The sequence below is a fragment of the Pinus tabuliformis genome, chromosome Q, assembly GCF_031772625.1.
Source record: "Pinus tabuliformis cultivar Carrire ecotype Pingquan chromosome Q, CPIR1, whole genome shotgun sequence".
Classification (NCBI taxonomy): domain Eukaryota; kingdom Viridiplantae; phylum Streptophyta; class Pinopsida; order Pinales; family Pinaceae; genus Pinus; species Pinus tabuliformis.
The window spans coordinates 251,302,962-251,323,136 of NC_142296.1; the positions used below are offsets into that span (position 1 = coordinate 251,302,962).

At 40.2% G+C, this 20,175-nt stretch overlaps 1 protein-coding gene across 3 annotated transcripts in view; it reads left to right on the forward strand.

Moving 5' to 3' along the window:
* LOC149219119 (uncharacterized) overlaps window positions 1-20,175 on the forward strand; it is a 289,169-nt gene that overhangs the window by 185,626 nt on the left and 83,368 nt on the right. For all 3 annotated transcript variants that reach the window (XM_089384274.1, XM_089384275.1, XM_089384276.1), the window contains one exon: window positions 7,405-7,493. In XM_089384274.1, the coding sequence (XP_089240400.1) occupies window positions 7,405-7,493 (89 nt within the window). The remainder of the gene's footprint in view (window positions 1-7,404; window positions 7,494-20,175) is intronic.

The window sequence follows — 20,175 nt, forward strand, 5'->3', positions numbered from 1 at the left end:
ATTAGGTGTCCAACAGAAGGTATCTGATTTCTTTCAGGTATAGAGGTCGCTTAATTAATTGCGAAATCTTAGCTTGAAATTTCCTGTGCTTGAACTACAACTTCTGAGTACGTCTTCACTTCAACTGGTTTATCCTCTTCTTTAGTTGTGATATTGACTTGATTGGTTTTCGTTGCTTTATCTTCAACTTGGACTGTTACGACTGGAGAATTCGATACTTGAGTAAGTTGTTCTAACTTGTCTTTTAGCGACTTCTTGTCACTTTTAAGCTTCTTTATTTGCGTAAGAAGGTTTTGATTATGATTCCTTAGATGTGAAAGTTCTTCACTTTCTAGATTGTTGACTTTATTCTTAGTGTCCTGCTCATCTTTTAAACGTTTGATTTGTTCTAATACCCTTTGATTAAGGTTCTTTAAGCATAAATTTTCCTCATCTCGCTCTGAAAGGTGCTTTTTGAGTTCTTTCTTTGCAACTTTAGTCTTCTTGACTTGTGCAAGCAATTTTTCAATGTGGTCTTTGAGGCGAAAAATTTCTTTGTTCGTGTCCATTACTTCCTTGTGATGCATATCCTCAAGATTTTATATCTCTATTGTGATGCATATCCTCAAGATTTTATATTTCTATTGTGATGCCTCATTTTTCGCCGAAGTTCTGCGAGGTCTTCCCTTAATCTTTTAGCTTGATATTCTTCCAAAGTAAACAATTTCTGGCATGCTGGACAAGACATTGTGAAATTTTCAAAGAATAACATATAGTCAAATTCTGTTTCACAAAATAGGTATCTGGTCCGAAATATAGAATTATATGTTGAACTCATCTTTTGTTCTTTTTTGACTGCTTGTGAGACTTCACATTTTCTTTCTCTCTCTCTCTCTCTCTCTCTTTTTTATTATCTTTTTTCTTGTAATTGATATATATATATATATATATATATATATATATATATATATATATATGTATGTATATATCTATATATCTATATATCTATATATATATATATTTGTTTTTTTAATACCTGAGAAAACTTTTTATTTATTTTAAATTGTATATAATTTTTTTAACTTTCTCAACACTTTAACATAACGTCACTTTATTAAATAATTTATGAAACTTTATATATTATTTTTCACCCTTACATAACCTAGTTTGCTTGTGCCAACAAAATATAATGTTAATATAATTGTTTTTTATTTGGTTGACTTAATTGAAAAGGTACTTAACTATGGATGTGATGCCCGATGAATTATCAAATTGTGTGTGGTCGAATCACTAAATTGGTCGTGCAACACTGACCTGATGCACACCCACTTTATTCTTGCTGTGATTGACCCGCTATTGCCTTTACTTTTTTTTGTTTCTTATTTATCCTTTTGCATTTACTCTGTGCTAAAGGCTTATTTCAATTAGGTTTTTTACTCACCTCTCCTTTCTTTTGGGTTTGATTTTTACTTGTCTGGCGCGTTGTGGATTGGAATTCGCAAGGGTTGAATGGATAATTCCATTGAAGGATAGGCAACGGTTAACGTCAACGAAAATGGCAATGTACTTGAGTGGTAGTAGAGGAGAAGGCTGCTGTAGCAATGAGAGTCTGATGGCGTTGGTGAGAAGCCTGGCATCCAATCTGGCGTGATTGCTCAAATACCTTCATATGGCCTCTGGTGAAACAGAGCTGCCGATAATGACAGGCAGTGGTAGCCGCTGTCTGAACCGTGGTTGCTACTACGTGGTCTGTTGACAATGTAAGTGTTGACAGTGGCTGATTGGCGAAATAGACAGCAGCTACAATGACATTTAGCAGAGGTGGCGATGACTTGGTCCGGCTAAGCGACAACAGGTCCACGACTTATCGGGCAGTGGTGTCCATGCTATCGGTTTTGTAGTTGCGTTTGCCTTTATGTGCTTTTTTGTTTTTCTTAATATATCTATATATATATATATATATATATATATATATAACTTTTTTTAATGTTTTTTGCTAACTTTTCTTTTTCCCTCTTTTTGTTAATGATCTTTCTATTTCTTTTTTTTTTTGTAAATTTAAAATGGCCAAAGGCCTGAATGATGAAACTGGCGAAACGGAGAAACTCCAAACTTTGTGTAGTGAAATGCTTCAATTGTGACAGCAACAAGGTTGATGAAGGGTTGATGACTGAATACCGGATCACACTGGCTCTGTGCAACAATTAAGCGGCCAGAGGATATAACAACTCTGATACCAATGTTATGAACAAAGTTCATAACGCAGTAGAATATTCAGAAGATCTGAAATATGTAAATATCCTTGATAGGACACATATGTTATATAAGAATGTACAAAAAATATGAGATATGATTACCACCGAGGGTCCTGTATATATAGCCAGTGAGGTACCTTTTCCTGAATGATCATGTCCTTAGAGCCATGATTCTTCAATACTACTTAATAGTTAATTAATCATTATTTTTGATTATTATCATATATATATATATATTTATTTATTTATAACATCAGGTACGATGTGCTCCGAGCACTCGTACAACCTGTCTCTAGCCTCCCTATTATGATCTTCTCCTAGCTTAGATTTGTAATGATACTTTGGGTTCACAAAATACCTAGTTGCATGTATAGGACGATGGTGTTGATTGTTCTGTCTGTTGTTATCGATGATCTCCCAAATAGGCCCATATTTAGATACTCTATCCTTGTAGGCTGCTTGTATCATTTCCTTTTCCTGATCCATGGCCTCATAGATGTAGCTCATGGCCAATTGTCCCCATCCACCAACCGTAACACCTTAACAAGGAACTCACCAAATTTTACAAGCTCTACTGCTTTTTCTCAAAAAGTGTTGTCAAAAACTTTATTTTTGGTGTTTTTTCCATCTACTTTGCGGGCCCATCGAGATGAATTCCAATCATCACTGGAAAACATTTTCTGCAAGTTTTGTTGTTGGGAAGTGAGAGCTAGCAATGTGAGGAAGTAAGTTGCAAATCTTGTGATGATGGGCCCAACAAGCTCCCGGCCCCCAATGTTTTTCCTCATTAGGCTGAAGACTCTAGAGGACTCCTCATGCTCGGAACCTTGCCCCCCTTCAGGTGGAGCTACGTGAAGCTCAATACGAATACTCAACCACTTCTGGCTTCGCAATAATTCAGAGCTTGGAGGAAGTTTGAGAAGGTCCAACCTCCTCATCAACAACATCTCTGCTAAAGCTTAACTTATCAGTGTTATAATCAACCAACTTGTAAGCTTTATGAGTCTTTCTACCCTAATCATTAGCTTCTTTCTCTTTGGAACAATTGAGTTAAAATCCACATTCTAACCATATAGGTGCCAAATTTCATCGTAAAGCCATAAAGAAATCTTCAACATTTCATAAAGTGAAGATGGAAGATTTATCTTTTAATTTTCAATACAATATAATGCGTGATATTTCAAAATTCTGTGTTTAATGAATTGTATTAATATTTCAATGCTTGATGATTGATGAATCATGATTCATAAAATATTAATATCAACTCCTCTATCTGACCCTGTAAATTATCATCAAGCTTTCTCCAATTATATAAGCAATTTCTTCATCCCTTCTCCCTCCATCACTTCTCCCACCATGATTTCCATTGCCAGAGTTTCTCTGAGATGGTGAATGTGAAGGCCTGGATGGATTGAGTAAGAGGTAAGGAGAAGAACAAATGAAGGTTTTGAGTTCTGTTCTTCCTGCAAATGATACCAAGCCCTCTCACCCAGAGCTAATGAAAATATATCCTCTTTCTCTACGGAAATGGCAGGTTCATTGTACTTTTTTTGTCTTTGCTTCCTCTGCTTTATATGGGAAGCATTTTCTGAAGGGATTTCTGCTACTGCAAACAGATCTAGAAGGAAAAGCTGACAGATACCAAAGTTATCATAACTGAAACTGGCCAAGGGTCAGCTTGGCACCAAACTGGGCCTGGCTGACAAACTGGGTTTGTGAAGCGGTCCACCAAAATGTACAAAAAATTAATATATATTCATTTACATCTTCAATTCGATAAACTAAGGTTCCCCAATAAATGAGAGTGACAACCAAAATGAGAGAAAAAGAGATGTGAGCCAATATATGTTCTAAAGTTATGAATATCATAATAAACTCATTTATTCGTTTTATTCCCGAATGAGATCTATGATGGAAAGATAGGATTGATCCATCACAATGAAAATAGATTGAACATATATTGTTACTACAATCTTCATTGTACATTTCGACCAATTGGATCGTTTCTTTGTGAATCTCTATACGAATAGATTGTGAATGTGTTCCCAAAGAATCTTCCACCATTCTTTCTAACAAGAATAGTTCTTCTATTTTCTCAAATCTTCCCAGAGCATTTTGTTCCTGGAGATAATCAAAAATTGCTTTTTTAAAATTACAAAAAAAAGGCTTTTTCATGCAAAAAAGCCCGCGGTCCATTGAGCACCTCAAAAGATATGTCATAATAGAATTGAACAATGCAAATCCAAATCATTAGACACTGAATATGCTAAGTTTGGTTATGTATATAGCATAAAGATGAATGAGCGAGATGCATGCCAGAAACAAAATACATGAACATTGAGGCTGTAAATAACCTCGTAAGTCCAAAAGCATTGTGCTACAAGCCTACAATAATTAACTTCATATCATTAAAGTCGCTCCCTATAGTTGGGATCGTCATCATCAGTAGCAGCTAGGGCCTCCTTTGGCTTCTGCCTCCGAGTACTTAAGCACTAATGTTTGATGTTACTTGTGGATCCAAGGCCATGCACCTTATTGCTCATGTCAGTACCCTCCAATTTTTTATGAAAAGAGGCACAAAGCTAATCAGAGGTTTTTGCTTGAAGTGATGGGTACATTTTTACCAATGTTATGACAGATGAGTTCAATGCTCAACACCAACATCGGGATACATGGAGTGCTTGTGCTCTTTATTGAATGCCAATCTCATCTCCTCAGACACAATAGAATCCAGTGCTGAAATGCTGCAATCTTGGCAGTCCTGAAATGCTGTAATCCTGATCGTGCGGGTGGTTTTGTTGGCTGCAGATTGGTCCAGGTTGATACCAGATTGAACTGGCTGGTTCCGAACAGAACCAGCTTGCCAGTCTAGTCCACACGGCCATAGGCTGCTATAGTGTGCTCAAGGAGTGAACCAGTCTCGATTAGCTGGTTCTGATAACACTGCCGATGCAACCAAATCTACTATGGATCAGGGAATCTGTGTATCTGATCTACACTGGAAACCAGATTACCACCCTAGGGTGGACAATCTGGTAACTCTGATGTTGCGTGCATTAATGAAATATATGAGGCATTTATTTTTGAAACAAATATTGTTAATGCTGTAAAGGATGAGTTCTTCTGAATCCCATCCAACTTTTGTTGGACAATGCTCCATGACAGTCAGCTCTGAGAGATATTAGTCACTGTGGAACCTCTTTCTGAGGTTTTCAGATCTCTTGTGAATTTTCACGTTCAAAGTGTGTTTTATTACAAAAATGTCTCTAAATTAAGTGCAGTGCAATATATTCTTGTATTATTCTTTTTTTTTTTGGAAATGTCTAATCTACCTTCTTGTTGATTTGATTATTGGTTTTGTCCATATCATTAATATGCTCAACCACTCCCTCAAGTGGAATTTGTTTGTTTTGTGATTTTCTTTTTCATTGCTTAGGTAATAATTATGCCAATATGTTTTGATCAGTGTTTTAAAAACCGTTTTCAAAAACCGGTTACCGGTCAAACCGGCCGGTTAGCAAGCTGGCCAGTCCGAACTGGCCAAAAAACCCGGTTTGGAAGGCAGTTTCTCCAATTTTTGGCCCTAACCGGTGAAAACCGGCCATAACTTGCAAAAAGCGGATTTCTAACTGTGGTTTTGGGGTTTTGGGGGGGAACTAAGGGTGTTTTCCCTCCAAAAACACCCTCTCCAAGCTATAAGAGGCCCCTCTCATTCTCATTTGTCTCACACAACTGATTTGGAGTGTTTGTGAGTGTTTGTGAGTTTGTTTGTGAGCTTGGAGAGTGTTGAGTTTTTGCTGAAGTAGTCATCTTGGAGTTGGAGTTGGAGCTATTTTGGAGATAGTGTGTAGCTGTCAGTGGAGTTGCCATCTTCAAGAGGAGGCTAAGGAAGCTAGTTTGCATTTCCAGGTAAGGATTTGCACTTGAAAATTCCTTATTTGACTGTTGTCCATGAATTAATTTTTTTTGTGTTATAAACTTCTCACTTCTATGATCTACCATCCAGGGAGTCATCATGCCTCCAAAAGCCAGAGATTGCATGGGCTCATTGTGATATGATTGATGGCAAAATGATCTGCAAATATTGCCAGAAATCCATTCAAGGAGGGGGTATTAACAGGTTCAAGCAACACTTGGCTGGGATAGGAGGCCATGTAAAGCCATGTGGAGCACCAAATGAAATAATAGGGCATATTAGGGCAGAATACCTTCAGAAGTTTGAGACTCAAGTCACTGAACCAATAGAGAAGTTTGTGACTGCAAAGTTTGGGAGTCGAGACTCAACCAACTGAGTTTGATCATGATGACTGAGACTCATGAGAAGTTTCAACTTCAAGTGATAATGTTGATCACTATTATAGTATTTACTATTATCATATATGTAGAGTCTAGACTGAAGTCTTGTAGTAGGCCACTGGCCCCATAGTAGTTTGTAGGCTTTGTTTTTGCACTCTAGAGGCCATTTAGAGCCTCATTGCTTATGTATTTTGTCGATGATATGTATTGCACTCGGTGCCATTTTGATATATTCACCTTTACATGGTATATAAATGAGCAATCTTTGCATATTTTGTCTCTATTGGCTTGGAATCATGGTTTTAAATCTTAAAAATAGTTTTTTTTCATTAAAAATAATTATTTAATGTATTTTTCTAAAACCGGTTCGTTTAGACCAAACCAGTCCCGGTTAGACCGGTTCCGGTTTTAAAAACATTGGTTTTGATACAATAGATGGAAATTGCAGTAAGTAATTTAATTTATTAATGTCCAACTAATGACCATATCTAATGATATGGAAGTTACTGCTATAGGCTCCACATTAAATTTTACAGGTGGCAAAGGGTCCCTTAAATTTGAACTTTCTGTTTCAAAGTATTTGTTTAGTAGTGATTGATTTATGCAGTCCTAAAGAAGCTGAAAAACTGTGTGGTGACTAGTCTTTTCTTGAGGTGGAAGAGGGCACTTAGGGTAACAGTGGACACTGTCAAATTAAGGATAATAAGGGTGACATTCAAATTTTTTGGGTTAATATTGTGTGAAATCACTATGCTCATGATGGATGTAATTACTTATGGTTTTTTTTTTATCGATATAGATACTATACACCTATTGGGGCATCCTGTCTTGTATAATTATTAATTATTTTGCTACCTTTGTTTTGATCTTGCAGTTGATGAGGGTCATCGCATCAAAAATTTTCGTTCCAAATTGGGCACTATTCTGAAGCAGCAGGCAACAGATTTCCGCTTGCTCTTAACTGTGAGTATTTCCATGATAGATATTTTGTTGTTTTTGTTATAGACATGCATGTTGTCTCACACAGAAAGAGAAATATACACCCTTTATAGTACAGGGCATGACTCAGAAAGTAAACTCAGGTAAGAAAACATACCAAAAGTTTGAAGCAAATCATTGATTTGACATGTAATATTTTTTGATGTCCACAAATGATCACTAATGTTTCAATGATTTATAGTTTCAATAAAACAATTATTGTCTGTGTCACACAAAAATGTGACTGTACGTTTGAGGGGCTGAATCTAGGAAACACCGGTGTTTGAGGACAAATAATTGTAATCATTTTCATTGAGGGCAGAGACTTGGAATAAAAGTGGGGGAGAAATAAATTTCTTGGATTTCAGCACAACATCCAGACTTGAATACATGACTATTATGATGTCTACCGTAGGCTTTTTATAGGTCCAGACTGTTGCAAGTATATTTTGTTATAGATAATTCTTCTACTTATTTATTCGTAGAATATTTTACTGCTTACGTTATGAAATTTTTATTTAATTCATAAGAATATTCTACTTCTTATGACATAAAAGTGATTTTTTTACTAATTGACAAGACTTCAGGTTTGCTGTTAACTGAGATAATGTAGGCCCTTGACGAGGCTTTTGATAGTAGCTGACATAAAATTATATGTCCTCTACATATGTACTTTGTGATGTCCCCTACATTGTTGGAGAAAATGTAACTAGATTCGGTCTTCATAATAACTTTTGTAATCATGACATATATTTTATATAAAAGAGAAAAAATAATTTTTATTTATTCAAGCATAGGTTTCATGCTCAAAGTGTAGGTCAACGCATGTTCTTCATGCTTCTAGGGCTTGTTGAGTCAAAGAAGAATTTTTGTCATGTATTGTAGTCCTATTTGGACTTGTTACAAAAGAAAATCATTATTTGTAATGTCCCCAAATTTTGGATTACCTGGTGAGGTGGTTAGGAGGGTTTTCTAGAGCTTGTGTCAGCCTGGTCATAGGAGCGGGCTTACTCCATTAGTGGGCCCAAAGGGTTTTAGAGGTATTTTATGGGTCCGACTAGGATCGCTTACCTTATTTGATCATTGGGATCAATTCTTTCGATTGCATTTGTTCTATAGATGAGCAAAAATAGCCAAGAGGGATAGGAGGAGGAGCACACAAAGAGGATTTGTGTACTGTAGCAGGACCACTAGGAAGAAAAGGGATTCCATTCTTTCAAGTGCATTTGTTCTATAGCTGAGCAAAAATAGCCAAGAGGGATAGGAGGAGGAACACACATAGAGGATTTGTGCACTGTAGCAACTCACGAGCCACAGGCCATACTTCTTTGCACTTGTAGCCATATTTCCATTTAGAGAAAGAGAGCAAGGCGACCTCACCTTCCAGCTAGGATTTTCCCTGAAAGGGTTTCCCAGAGCATATCTTGTCAAATGTGTGTGTGTGAGCGTTTATTTTGCCGTTTTCTACTTTTTGCATAATTTTGATTCGCATGCATGCACTATTAAGAGTAAATCTATAGATCCAGGAATATAATAAAACTGTAATAGTGTAAACCTTCATATTTTAAATATATTTTATCAGATCTGTTGTGGTGAACTGTCTAGTGGAAGATCCACGATAGTTTATGGATCCTATTGGTATCGGAGCAGGTTTCTATGGGTATGTTCTCGAGATTTGTAGGGGATCTAGATTAGCTAGGTGAAAAATCTAAAAACCCTAATCATGGTCGATGAATTTGTGAATAACCCTTGTGATCTTACAGAAGAGAGGTTTTCATGGCTAGAACAAGTCGTTGATACAAGTCGTAATGTAAATCTCCTCATGGCGTCCTTGAACAATAAGCTTGGGATATTCAGAGAAGATGGAGATTCAAATGCAGAGGACAAATCAGAAGGGGGATCAGGAGAGCAGGATGAAACATAGAATCAACTGAAGAAAGAACGCGGAAAAGATCAACCAAGGTCGATTGCCATGAATCATTCGAAACCTCAGTTTAAAATGGAAGTAAAGGTCGATATCAAGGCGTACCATGAAGACATTGACGCTCTCAAGCTTAATCATTGGTTGCGGCAACTGGAAGTGTAATTCAACATCCATCACATTGAGGAAGAACAAAAAAGTTCATTTGTGCAACTGAAATTAGAGGGCCATGCCTTGACTTGGTGGGAAAGCTGCATGGAGACCCTGAGGTTGGAGGAAGTGGAGACCCCGAGGTTGGAGGAAGTGGAGACCCTAAGGTTGGAGGAAGAGCCTCTAGTGACTAAGTGGGAGGACGTCAAAACCCTCATTAAGTCACAATTTTACCGTATTGACTATGTAGAGGACTGGTGGGTCTGTTGGCACTACTTCAGATAAAAGTCGGACCAAAGCGTGCAAGAGTACACCACAAAGTTCAAATTGATGGCCATAAAGCTAAGTATCTCCCTAAAGAACCCAGATATACCCCTCAAATTATTTGGGGGGTCTACCCCGCCATCGGCGGGAGCAAGTGATGCTTTTCAAGCCCAAATTAGTGGACGAGGCTTGTGTACAGGCACAATACTTGGAAAACATAGGCCCGAAGAGAGTGTGATCAAGTAGATCGAAGCAGGAGGAGTAAGATGACACTTCTAAGGAAGAAGGGAAGAAGAAGCAAAAAGGGTGGTAAGATAAAAAGACGACAACCACAACACATCAGTGCAAAGATCCCAATAATCACTGCAACCACTGCAACATTGACGACCATACAATGGAGAAGTGCTAGAAGTTGCATCCAGAGCTAAACCTGAAGAAAAAAATGAAAGTTAATAATAAGAAGAATCACATGGCCACTGATTTGAGCAACCAAGTTGAAAGAAACTCGTATGTGGATGAGAAGATCGTTTGTACGTCAGTGCAAAAGGAGGTGAATATGAGTAGCCTGCAACAACACGAAGAGAAAGAAATGACTAAACTCTTCCATATAAAGATATAGGTCAAGAAGAGAAAGATTGATGCTCTGTTTGACTCAGGATTGTAGGCGAATCTCATTGCAATAGAGTTGGTGAAGAAGTTGGGGTTGGAAGTTTGTGATCATCCAAACCCATATCCACTGGGGTGGGTAAATAAGGATGTAGAGCTGAATGTAACAAAACAATGCAGGATTAGATTTGCTATCAGTGTTGATTTTATTGATGAAGCAGAACAAGATGTGCTTCCCCTTGATGTATGTGGACTCATGTTTGGGAGACCCTACATGTACATGAGAGATGCAATATTCATGCGGAGAGCCAACCAGTACTGGCTCGTCAAGGATGGGAAATCGTTCATCATTAATCTCGCAAAGGCAAGTCAATCATTTTGTTGGTAAGTGCCAACCAAGCCAAGAAATTGATCATTTCTAGCAAGAAGTATGTTTTATTGTTTTTAAGAGAAAATCAGTGTGTAGAAGAGTCAATAAGAGGCGAGGCATCCCTTGAGGGGTGTAGTAAGAAAGAGCAACAACAATTGGAAGAGTTGCTACAAGCATACATGAATGTGTTCTGACTCCTGAGTAGTGTTTCACGAAGCGCCCCCCCCCCCCCGGATCGAAGCTCCGAAGCACGTCTCGTACGGAAGCGCCTAGGAAGCTTCATCGGAAGCGGCGCTTCGGCTTTTTAAGCTGCTTCCTGGAATTTCCGAAGCGCCGGACGGAAGCGCCGCTTCCATGCCTCCGAAGCGCGCTTCGTACGACGCTTTGGGCCTCAAAAGCGCGGCGCTTCGGAGCAGGAAGCGCACGCTTCACGCACGCTTCTGTACGCTTCGACCAAACAGGGCGCGCGCAAGGGAAAAAGACACTCTTTTTTTAATTTTTTTTTAAAGTTATGTTAACTCAGCATTAAGGGGGTGGGTTAGGGTGAGGTTAGAGTGAGGTTAAGGTGAGGAATGAAAAGAATAAAGCCCCCATTCATTCCTCATTTTCTCACTTTGAGTTTATGAGAGTTGGAGAAGAGAAGAGAGGAGAGGAGAAGAGAAGAGAGGAAAGGAGAGGAGAAGAGAGGAGAGCTTGGAGGAGTGAAGAAGGAGGAGCTAGGAGAAGGAGGAGGAGCTTGGAGCAAGAGCTTGGAGGACTTCATCTACAAGAGCTAAAGAGGTAAGTTCAAACCCCAAACTCCCTTGTTTTTTTGACAATTTTTTTGTATTTTTCTCCTCCCTCTCCTACTCTTTCCCATTGTTTCTACTTGCTCCTTTATTTACAGGTTATCCACCACCTATATCCATATTCCAAGATGGTGTTCTTTTGGCTTCTATGTATCATTCCACTCTTGGTTTTAATGATGGCAAAGGTGAATAGGAATAGAAGGGAAGAAACAGAAGAGGACAGTGGTGATGGTCCCAATAGGAGTGACCCAATGTATGATGAGGAGGAAGGGTTTCAAGAGGAAGGGGATGAACCTGAAGGGGACACTGAAACACAAGATGGGAAAGCTACATCAACACCCTTGTGGAACTATGTGACCAAACTTGATGGGGGAAAGGGTGGTGGATCTTACAAATTTGTGTGCCCTCATGGTTGTCATGGAGGAAAACCATATTGTGGTTCATATACCCGTCTGAGGAGGCATCTTTGTGGGGTGCTGGACAGTGATGAAAAAAAGGGTCCTGTGGGGGTACAAATTTGCCCAAACATTTCAACGGAAGAAAGAAGAAAATACATCCAAATAGAGATGGCTGCACAACAAAAAAACAAGAAACAAAAAACTCATTCTGAATCAAATGCAACCTCTAAATTTGGTAGTTGCTCATCTCCTCATGGTACTTTTGCAAGCTCTGGAGGTAGAAGAACAATAGGGGATTTCCTTAATGTTGCTGGGAGGGATGATGTGGATAGAAAGATAGTCCGTTTTCTTTGTGCTTGCGGTGTACCATTCAATGTGCTTCGCTCTCCCTATTGGCATGAATGGTAAAGGCCATCAATGAAGCCCCAAAAGGATACAAGGCCCCCAACTATTAGAAAGCTAGAACAATGTTATTAGAAAGAGAAAAAGCTAAGGTTCAAAGAGCTTTGACACGTTTTACAAATGAGTGGGTAGATTCTGGGGTATCCATTGTATCAGATGGGTGGACAAATATTAGAAACCAACATTTGATAAATGTTCTTGGTGTTTCTTCTAGTGGTGCAGTATTTATTGCATGTCATGACTCCTCCTCCATCACTGCATCTGCACAAAACATTGCAGACCTCCTATTGAAATCAATCAAAGATGTTTGTCCGAGTAATGTGGTTCAAGTGATCACAGATAATGCAACAAATTGTAAGGCAGCAGGAAAAATTATCGAGCGTACTCATCCACACATCTTTTGGTCTGGGTGCCTGGTTCACACATTGAACCTTTTGATGCATGATATTGTGAAACACAAAGAATGTGGGTGGATTGCTGAGGTTTACAGGAGAGGGAAGCAGCTCATTAAATTCATCACAGGGCATACAAGGGTAAACTACTTCTATGGCACTTACTCCAAGTTGCAATTGCTTAAAATTGCAAAGACAAGATTTGCTAGTTATTACCTCACCTTTAGGCGGCTAGTGAAGGTGAGACAAGCTTTAACTAATCTGGTGTGTGCTGAAACATGGGATGAAATTAACATTGACATAGATGGTGCTAATGCAGTCAAGGACACTGTTCTTGACAGTTACTTTTGGGGACAGGTTAAATATGTTTTGCAATTCACCAAACCAATTTATTACATGATCAAGTTTGCAGATTCAGATCGACCAGTAATTGGGGAGGTGTATGAGCAAATGGATAGCATGTTGGGGCAGATTAAAGACATTGTTGAGCCTAGAGATATCACCTTGTACAATTATATTCGTGAAGAGGTGGAAAACCGATGGGAAATGCTAAATGTTCCATTGCATGCATTAGCATATGTTTTGACACCTAAATACTATCATCCATCATGGCTTTCAACACCAGCACCTGGGGGGGGGGGAAGCAGGAGAAAACCACACCAAGATCAAGAGGTTCACAAAAAATATATGGCTGCATTGAGTAAATTAATCCCTGATGAGGAGGAGGCTGCATTGGTACGGAGACAGGTGAGCAACTATACACTCAACACTGGTCCATTTGGGAGCATGCATGCAATTAAAGATCAAGAGACTTTTTCTGCTCTTGAGTGGTGGAACATGCATGGAAGGGGTACTCCACTTCTACAGAGTTTGGCATTGCGGGTGCTATCACAGGTGGTAAACACTTCTTCTGCAGAGAGGTGTTGGAGCTCTTATTCTTTCATCCACAGTGTTAAAAGGAACAGGTTGAATTTAGACCGGGCAGAGAGCTTGGTTTATGTTCATTACAACTTGCGATTGTTGTCCCATTACTGTGAAGATGCAAAGTCTAATAAAGACTTGTTGATTTGGGACAAGAATCTAGAGCAACCCAATTTGGAGGATGGAGTGTTGCGATTAGATCAATTAGAGGATGCTCTTATCCAGGTATGTCCATTGTGGTATGAATTTTCCAATTTTCCCTTATAAAGCATTTCTCTAATTCATGTTTTTAATTTTTTTGTTAACTAGTGTTTTTTTTTTTGCATGAATTTTTTGAGCGATTCTAGGATGATGATGACCGTGTTGATATGCCACCCCCACCCCCATCTGGTCCCTTGGTTCCTAGGTTCCATGGTTCAACACCAAAGCAGGGGGTTCTTCTTCATCAGTTTCAGTGCCACGACTTCCACAGGCACCATCTTCTTCATTGCCACCATGTGGAGGCCCGCCACCACGTTCTATTTGTGGTGGAAGGAGGAGAGATTAGTAGATATATTCACAATCTACTACTTTTTGTCATAGATTACTCATTAGACTTGTAGACTTGTGAATTTGAATTTTGAACCTTTTTGGCTTGTCGGTGACCAAGTGACATATTTTGTAAACATTATTATTTGAATTTTGGACATGACAAATGTTGACAGTTGCTCACTTGCTAGATAAATCATAATATGCTCTATGTTTTATGTTTTATAATATGCTTAAATGTTTTATGTTTTATAATATGCTTAAAAATTTGATGTATGTTTGTAATAGCTAGAATATAGATGATTGTTGTACATACTAGTAACTACAATGGAATCATGGATGCCATATCTATCTTGATTTATGCAAAAATATGCATGTTTTCATGTCTTCTACAATTAATTTGGTATTTGGGATGTTTGTTTTGAGTATAAATGCAAAAAAATATAATATATATATATATATATATATATATATATATATATATATATATATATATATATATATATATATATATATAGCAGACGCTTCCGCGGACACTTCGCTTCCTAGATTGTTGGAAAATGACGCTTCGGCGTCCCCGCTTCCAAAAAACGCTTCCGCTTCACTCCCGCTTCGTGCAACATTTGTTCTGAGAGCATAAAGGGTTACCACCTAAGAGAGAAGTGGAGCACGAGATCCAACTAATGCTAAACTCGCCATTGCCAAACATTAGGATGTAAAAGAAGTATGTCATAGAAGCAGTGAGGTGAAGAAACAATTGCAGTAGCTACTGGAACAGGGTGTCATCGATTGCGTACATCACCATGTTGGTCACCCATCGTCATTGTGCCAAAGAAGGATGGGGCTTGGCGGATGGGTATAGATTATAGGGCGTTGAACAAAATCATGCTCAAGAATAGATACTCCCTGTGAAAATTCCTACTCTCAAGGAACCCCTATTGCAGCAAAATTGAATTTACTTATCCTACTATATTTTAATATACATTATCAAGTTATTTTCTGAATACTGAAGTAAATTACTTTTGCAGCCTACACCACTTTAAATTTGATTACATGAAATAGAAAATTGAGCAAAGAACAAGATACATAGGACATTTATTTTTGGACAAAATAGTCCCCGTTAACCCAATGTGGGAAAACCAGTGTAGCAGCTCTGAGGGTTTTCTATTATTAAGCGGTAGTTCTGAATACAATGCTGGATGCCCTCCCGACAATCCAGTGGCAACAAAAAATATAATGGTGGAAAACTCAGTGAGATTACCTCACTTCACCCGGCATTTTCTGGCTAATTCGGCAGCAGAATTGGCTAACCTTGGCTATCTCTACTCTGGCCTTGTGTAGGCCCTGCGTTAGCCTTATAGGCTCTGCGTCAGCTTCTGCGCTGTCTCTTCATCTTTTGGAACTTCTGCATCAATCTCTCCCGGCTGTTTCGACAATTCCTTGGCAGTTTCCGACTTTTTGCGTGAGGGCAACTTCATTTCTGTGCTGGCTCCTCTGGCTCTGCGTCAGGCCTATGTGTGCCCAAATTGGCCTAGCGTCAGACCCTCTAGATACTGTGTTGCCTCCACTAGTGGCTCTTCGCCTCTCTGCCCAGTGTTCCCAAACTATCCCTGCCACTCTGCTGCAGAATGATCATTCAGATCAAATTTCTTAGCTTCCTAACCCCAAAAATCAAAGTCCAGATCAATTCGTTCTCTCCATGTGTGTTTCCAAATGAACCCCAAGCCTTCTTCTTATACTTTTCTCGTTGAGACTTCAACGACCGAGATTAAGTTTCTAATCAATGACTAAGATTAAAACTTGACTTGATTCACCTTCTCGATCATTCCCACCCATATTTTGATTAATACACATTAATACTTTAATTTTCCTATGTTTAGACTTTAGGAACCCCATTAAAAAGGTTAATTATTTTAATAAAATACAATCCGAGTGGAATTTCACAAAATGTTTTCTAGGTTCTTTAGAACTCACGTTCCTTAGCCTCTCCACCAATTTTCATGGCTAGAGCCCATTCAATGCTACCAAAAACTAACACTCCCTGTTAGCGAGGAATGTGCTCTAGCAACAATGTCAAACTTCATGCTGCTCTGTTTCTGAAGCATCTCCTTTCCGCACTGTTGCTGCCACCAACACTGTGTTGCTGTTGCTACTGTACTGCTGCCCGTGACGCTGCCACAACCACTGTTGCATCTGTACTACAACTCCCTCTGCATCTGCTGCTAACACTGCCAATGCTAGCTCTGCACGGTGTCATTTTCCAATTTCCGTTGCTCAGCAATGAAAAAGCATTCAAAATTTTTGAACTAAATGTGTTTATCATAATGCCATAATGTTGGAATCTGATTGCTACTAGTCTTCGACCCTCTGAATCTTTTGCGCTGCTGTTGACTTCTATACTGTGCCATCTGCATTGTTGCCAACCTTGCTCTGCGCTGATTAGTGCCTGGTCTTAGGCTACTGCATCTGTCTCTCCAAACAATCCACTGCATCATCTGACACTAAGTCCATCTCGTTACTGTTGATTTTCGGGCTCCCATAGCAAGGAATTGATCCAAGAGGTGGACTCCTCAAGGATCCCGCCCACATGTAGTCCTCCCGTCTACAGTTCAATATCGCCCCATTTCCCTCCGGGATATGCGTGGGCACTCATGGCAAACTCATCTTTATCAATTTTTGCTGGAGTAGCCTTAGGATCATGTTTCTCATCCTTTTCCTTTTGCTTCAAAGGACAATGGGATGCAAAGTGGCCCATCTCGCCACATCTGAAACATTTCACCTTCGAAATGTTGTTCTTACGCTGCCCCTTTGATTTTAGAGCTGCGTTTTCCTCCTCCTCCTCCTCCTCCTTGGTCTTCGTGCCACTCCCACAACTGCCATTGAGGTTGACCTTAACTAGATCCGTCCTTAAGTCCTCCTGTTGAAGGGCTGCCCACTTCTGCTTCCATGAAGGTAGTCTTTCCCTGCCCAATATACTTTGGACGAAGACTTGCCATTCATCCGAGACTCCATTCAGGGCCGTCCTTACCATTGCAGTAGACTGAGGAGTAGACCCCACTGTAGCAAGCTGGTCTCTGGTGTCCTGAAGACGTTGAAGATAGGAGTTAAATCCTTCTCCCTTTTGCATCAATGTCCACTGCGACTTTTGTTTTATGTACATCTTTTGCTGTTCAGAAGAACCTTCATACAATGAAGACAAAGCTTCCCACATCTCTCGGGCTGTATCTTTGCCCTGCAAGTGTGAGACCACGTGATCTCAAACTCCATCGAGTATGAACCTCATCGCCTTCCCATGCTCGACCTTGTACTTCTTCTTCTGATCATTGTTAGCGAGAACAACCACAACACTCTTGACGTAGGGTTCAAGATCGTACTCCTCTAGAAATACTAAGATTCTGGTCTTCCATATGACATAGTTGGAAGCTCCTTCCAACCTGTTTTGATCTCTGAGCCCATGTAATGCCATCACACCCAATTTGTCGAATTGACTCCTCTAGTCACTGCTCAGCACTGGTCTGCTGCCTGGCAAGGGAAAAATTTAGACTTTTGGCAAGAAAAGTCCTCTGAGGAGAAAATTCCCCTTTTATGTATCTTCGCTCTTTTCCGACAGATTTCTGCCCCCGCAGAAAGTGCGCCCTTCAAGCATTGCGTTGAGGCTTTGCATCACTCCCTCTGCCTTTGCAAACTCACGAATTGGAAATCGTATGTTGATTTGGGGTAACATTGGATGTGCTCTAGCCATGAAAATTGGTGGAGAGGCTAAAGTACATGAGATCTCCAAGACCCAAAAATGGTTTGGGGAAATTCCACCTGGTTAGAGAGATATTAAAATAATTGATATTTTTAATGGGTTTCGAAGTCTAAACTTAGGAAAATAAAAATATTAATGGGTAAACTGGGTGAAAAGGTTCTAAATGATATGGATCAAGCCAAATCTAATCTTAGCCGTTGATTAGAGATTTAATCTCAGACGTTGAAGACTCAACAGAAAAAATATAAGAGGAGGCTTGAGGGTCAGTTAGAGATACATCAAGTTGATCAGTCAGTTTGATTTTCTAGAGTGAGGTTTGCTGAGAGAAATCGAACCAGTGATCAAAGTTGCAGTGAGGGGCAGTGAGTGCATAATAGAGAGGCAGAGATAGTGCCGGGAGACTAGCGCAGAGGCAGAGAGGCAGACGCAGAATCAACAAGAGCCACGCAGAGGGCCAGAGTGATTGCACAGTGGGCCAGAGGGCCTGCGTGGGTGATGCAGAGGGCTAGAGAGCCAGCACAAATCATCTGTAGGCTGATGCAGAGGGTTCTAGGTTGACGCCGAGCCTCAGAGAGGTGTTGGAGAGACTTTCGTGGAGCAGACTTGTCGAATATCTGCTTCCGAAGAGAGGTATTACTGCCAGATTGATTTCTCTGTCGGGTGAGCCAATTTGGCACCCAGTTGTACTCAAGAAAAGCTACTTAATGATAAAACCCTCAGAACTGTTGCACTGGTTTTCCCAAGTTGGGTTTTACGGGGACAATTGTCCAAAAGTAACAGTGTCCCTTGTGTGTTTGTCTCTTTCTTTCAGTTGATGATCTGTAGATGGTTGAGACTGTCCAGATGGTGCATGAAAATTTCTAACAAGTTAGACTTAGAAATTTCAACATGGTATTAGAGGGTTGCAAATCACAGGAGAGCTGAAGGCACTAGCTAAATCAGAGAATTTGCAGCAAAAACAACTGTCCCGAGAGACAAAAGTTGTTCCTAAGCAGAAAGAAGCAGAGGAGTGACGCAGAGGGCTTGCATCATCATTCCGGGCTAGAGAAAGGGTCAGTGCAAAAGCAGTGAGATGCAGAACAAGCTCACGAAGAGCCACATCATCTTGCGCAACCAGGTAGGAGTGACGTAGTTGGCCAAAGGAGCGATATTGTACAGAGCCAAGAGGCTCAGTTTCTTCAGCTGCTGGGGCCTAGGGAGCTATGGGCAGATTGTGGATTGTGAAGCTGGTGGGGTGTTGTTGCTGTCGAAGCAGAACAATACCTAATGGGACAGAACCAAGGTAGAGGGAGTCGCTACCTAGGCAGATTTCTAGCCAAGAAATCTAGATCAGTGTTGTAGGAGCAAAGGGGATTAGAGAGGTGCGGTTTGACTGCTGGCAGAAGGATTTCCAAGGGGGAAATCGAGGCTCAAAGGGAGTTTAGAAGAGAACTTCCAGGAGGGAAGTAGAGACTCAAAGAGAGTCGAAGAGAAGAGTGGAGATGGCAATGAACAGACTGAGGGATCAGGATAGGCTGGACGGGGCGTCCAACTTTGTCATCTGGAAGGCCAGGATCTTATCTGTTTTGGATAGACATCGCATCAAGGCCTTCGCCTTGAGAATTGTGGTTATCCCAGTCGACCCAGCTGATAACAAAAAGTATGAGGATGCAATGGCTGAGGCAAAGTGCATAATCCTTGATGGGGTCAAGGATTAGGGCACTTCCGTGCAGGGGAAGATGCTACTGGAGAATCAGTTGTGGTCGTATCAGATGCACAAGGGGGAGCAGATAGATCACTTCCTTAGCAGGTTGCAGGAGATTTGGGACCAACTTACTTCCATAGGGGCCATGCTGGATCAGGAGTTAATGATGAGAACCGCCATGAACACAACCTCCGAGGAGTGGGAGACATTCGTCCAAAGCATTTTGGGCAGAGCGAATCTTCCAGATTGGGAAGAATTGTGGGCAACTCTTCACCAAGAAGAGATTAGACGGCTGACCAAGGTGTGAAGTAGCAGCAAAGGAGGTCGAATCAAGAAAGAGGAGGAAGAGGATGCGGCTTTGGCATCTGCGGGACAAGGGAAGAGGAAGAAAAAGGACATCTCCAAGATAAAGTGCTTCCACTGTGGGGAGCTGGGCCATTATGCAACCTAGTGGCCCAAGAAGAAGAATAAGGGAGAGGCTTCTTACTCCAA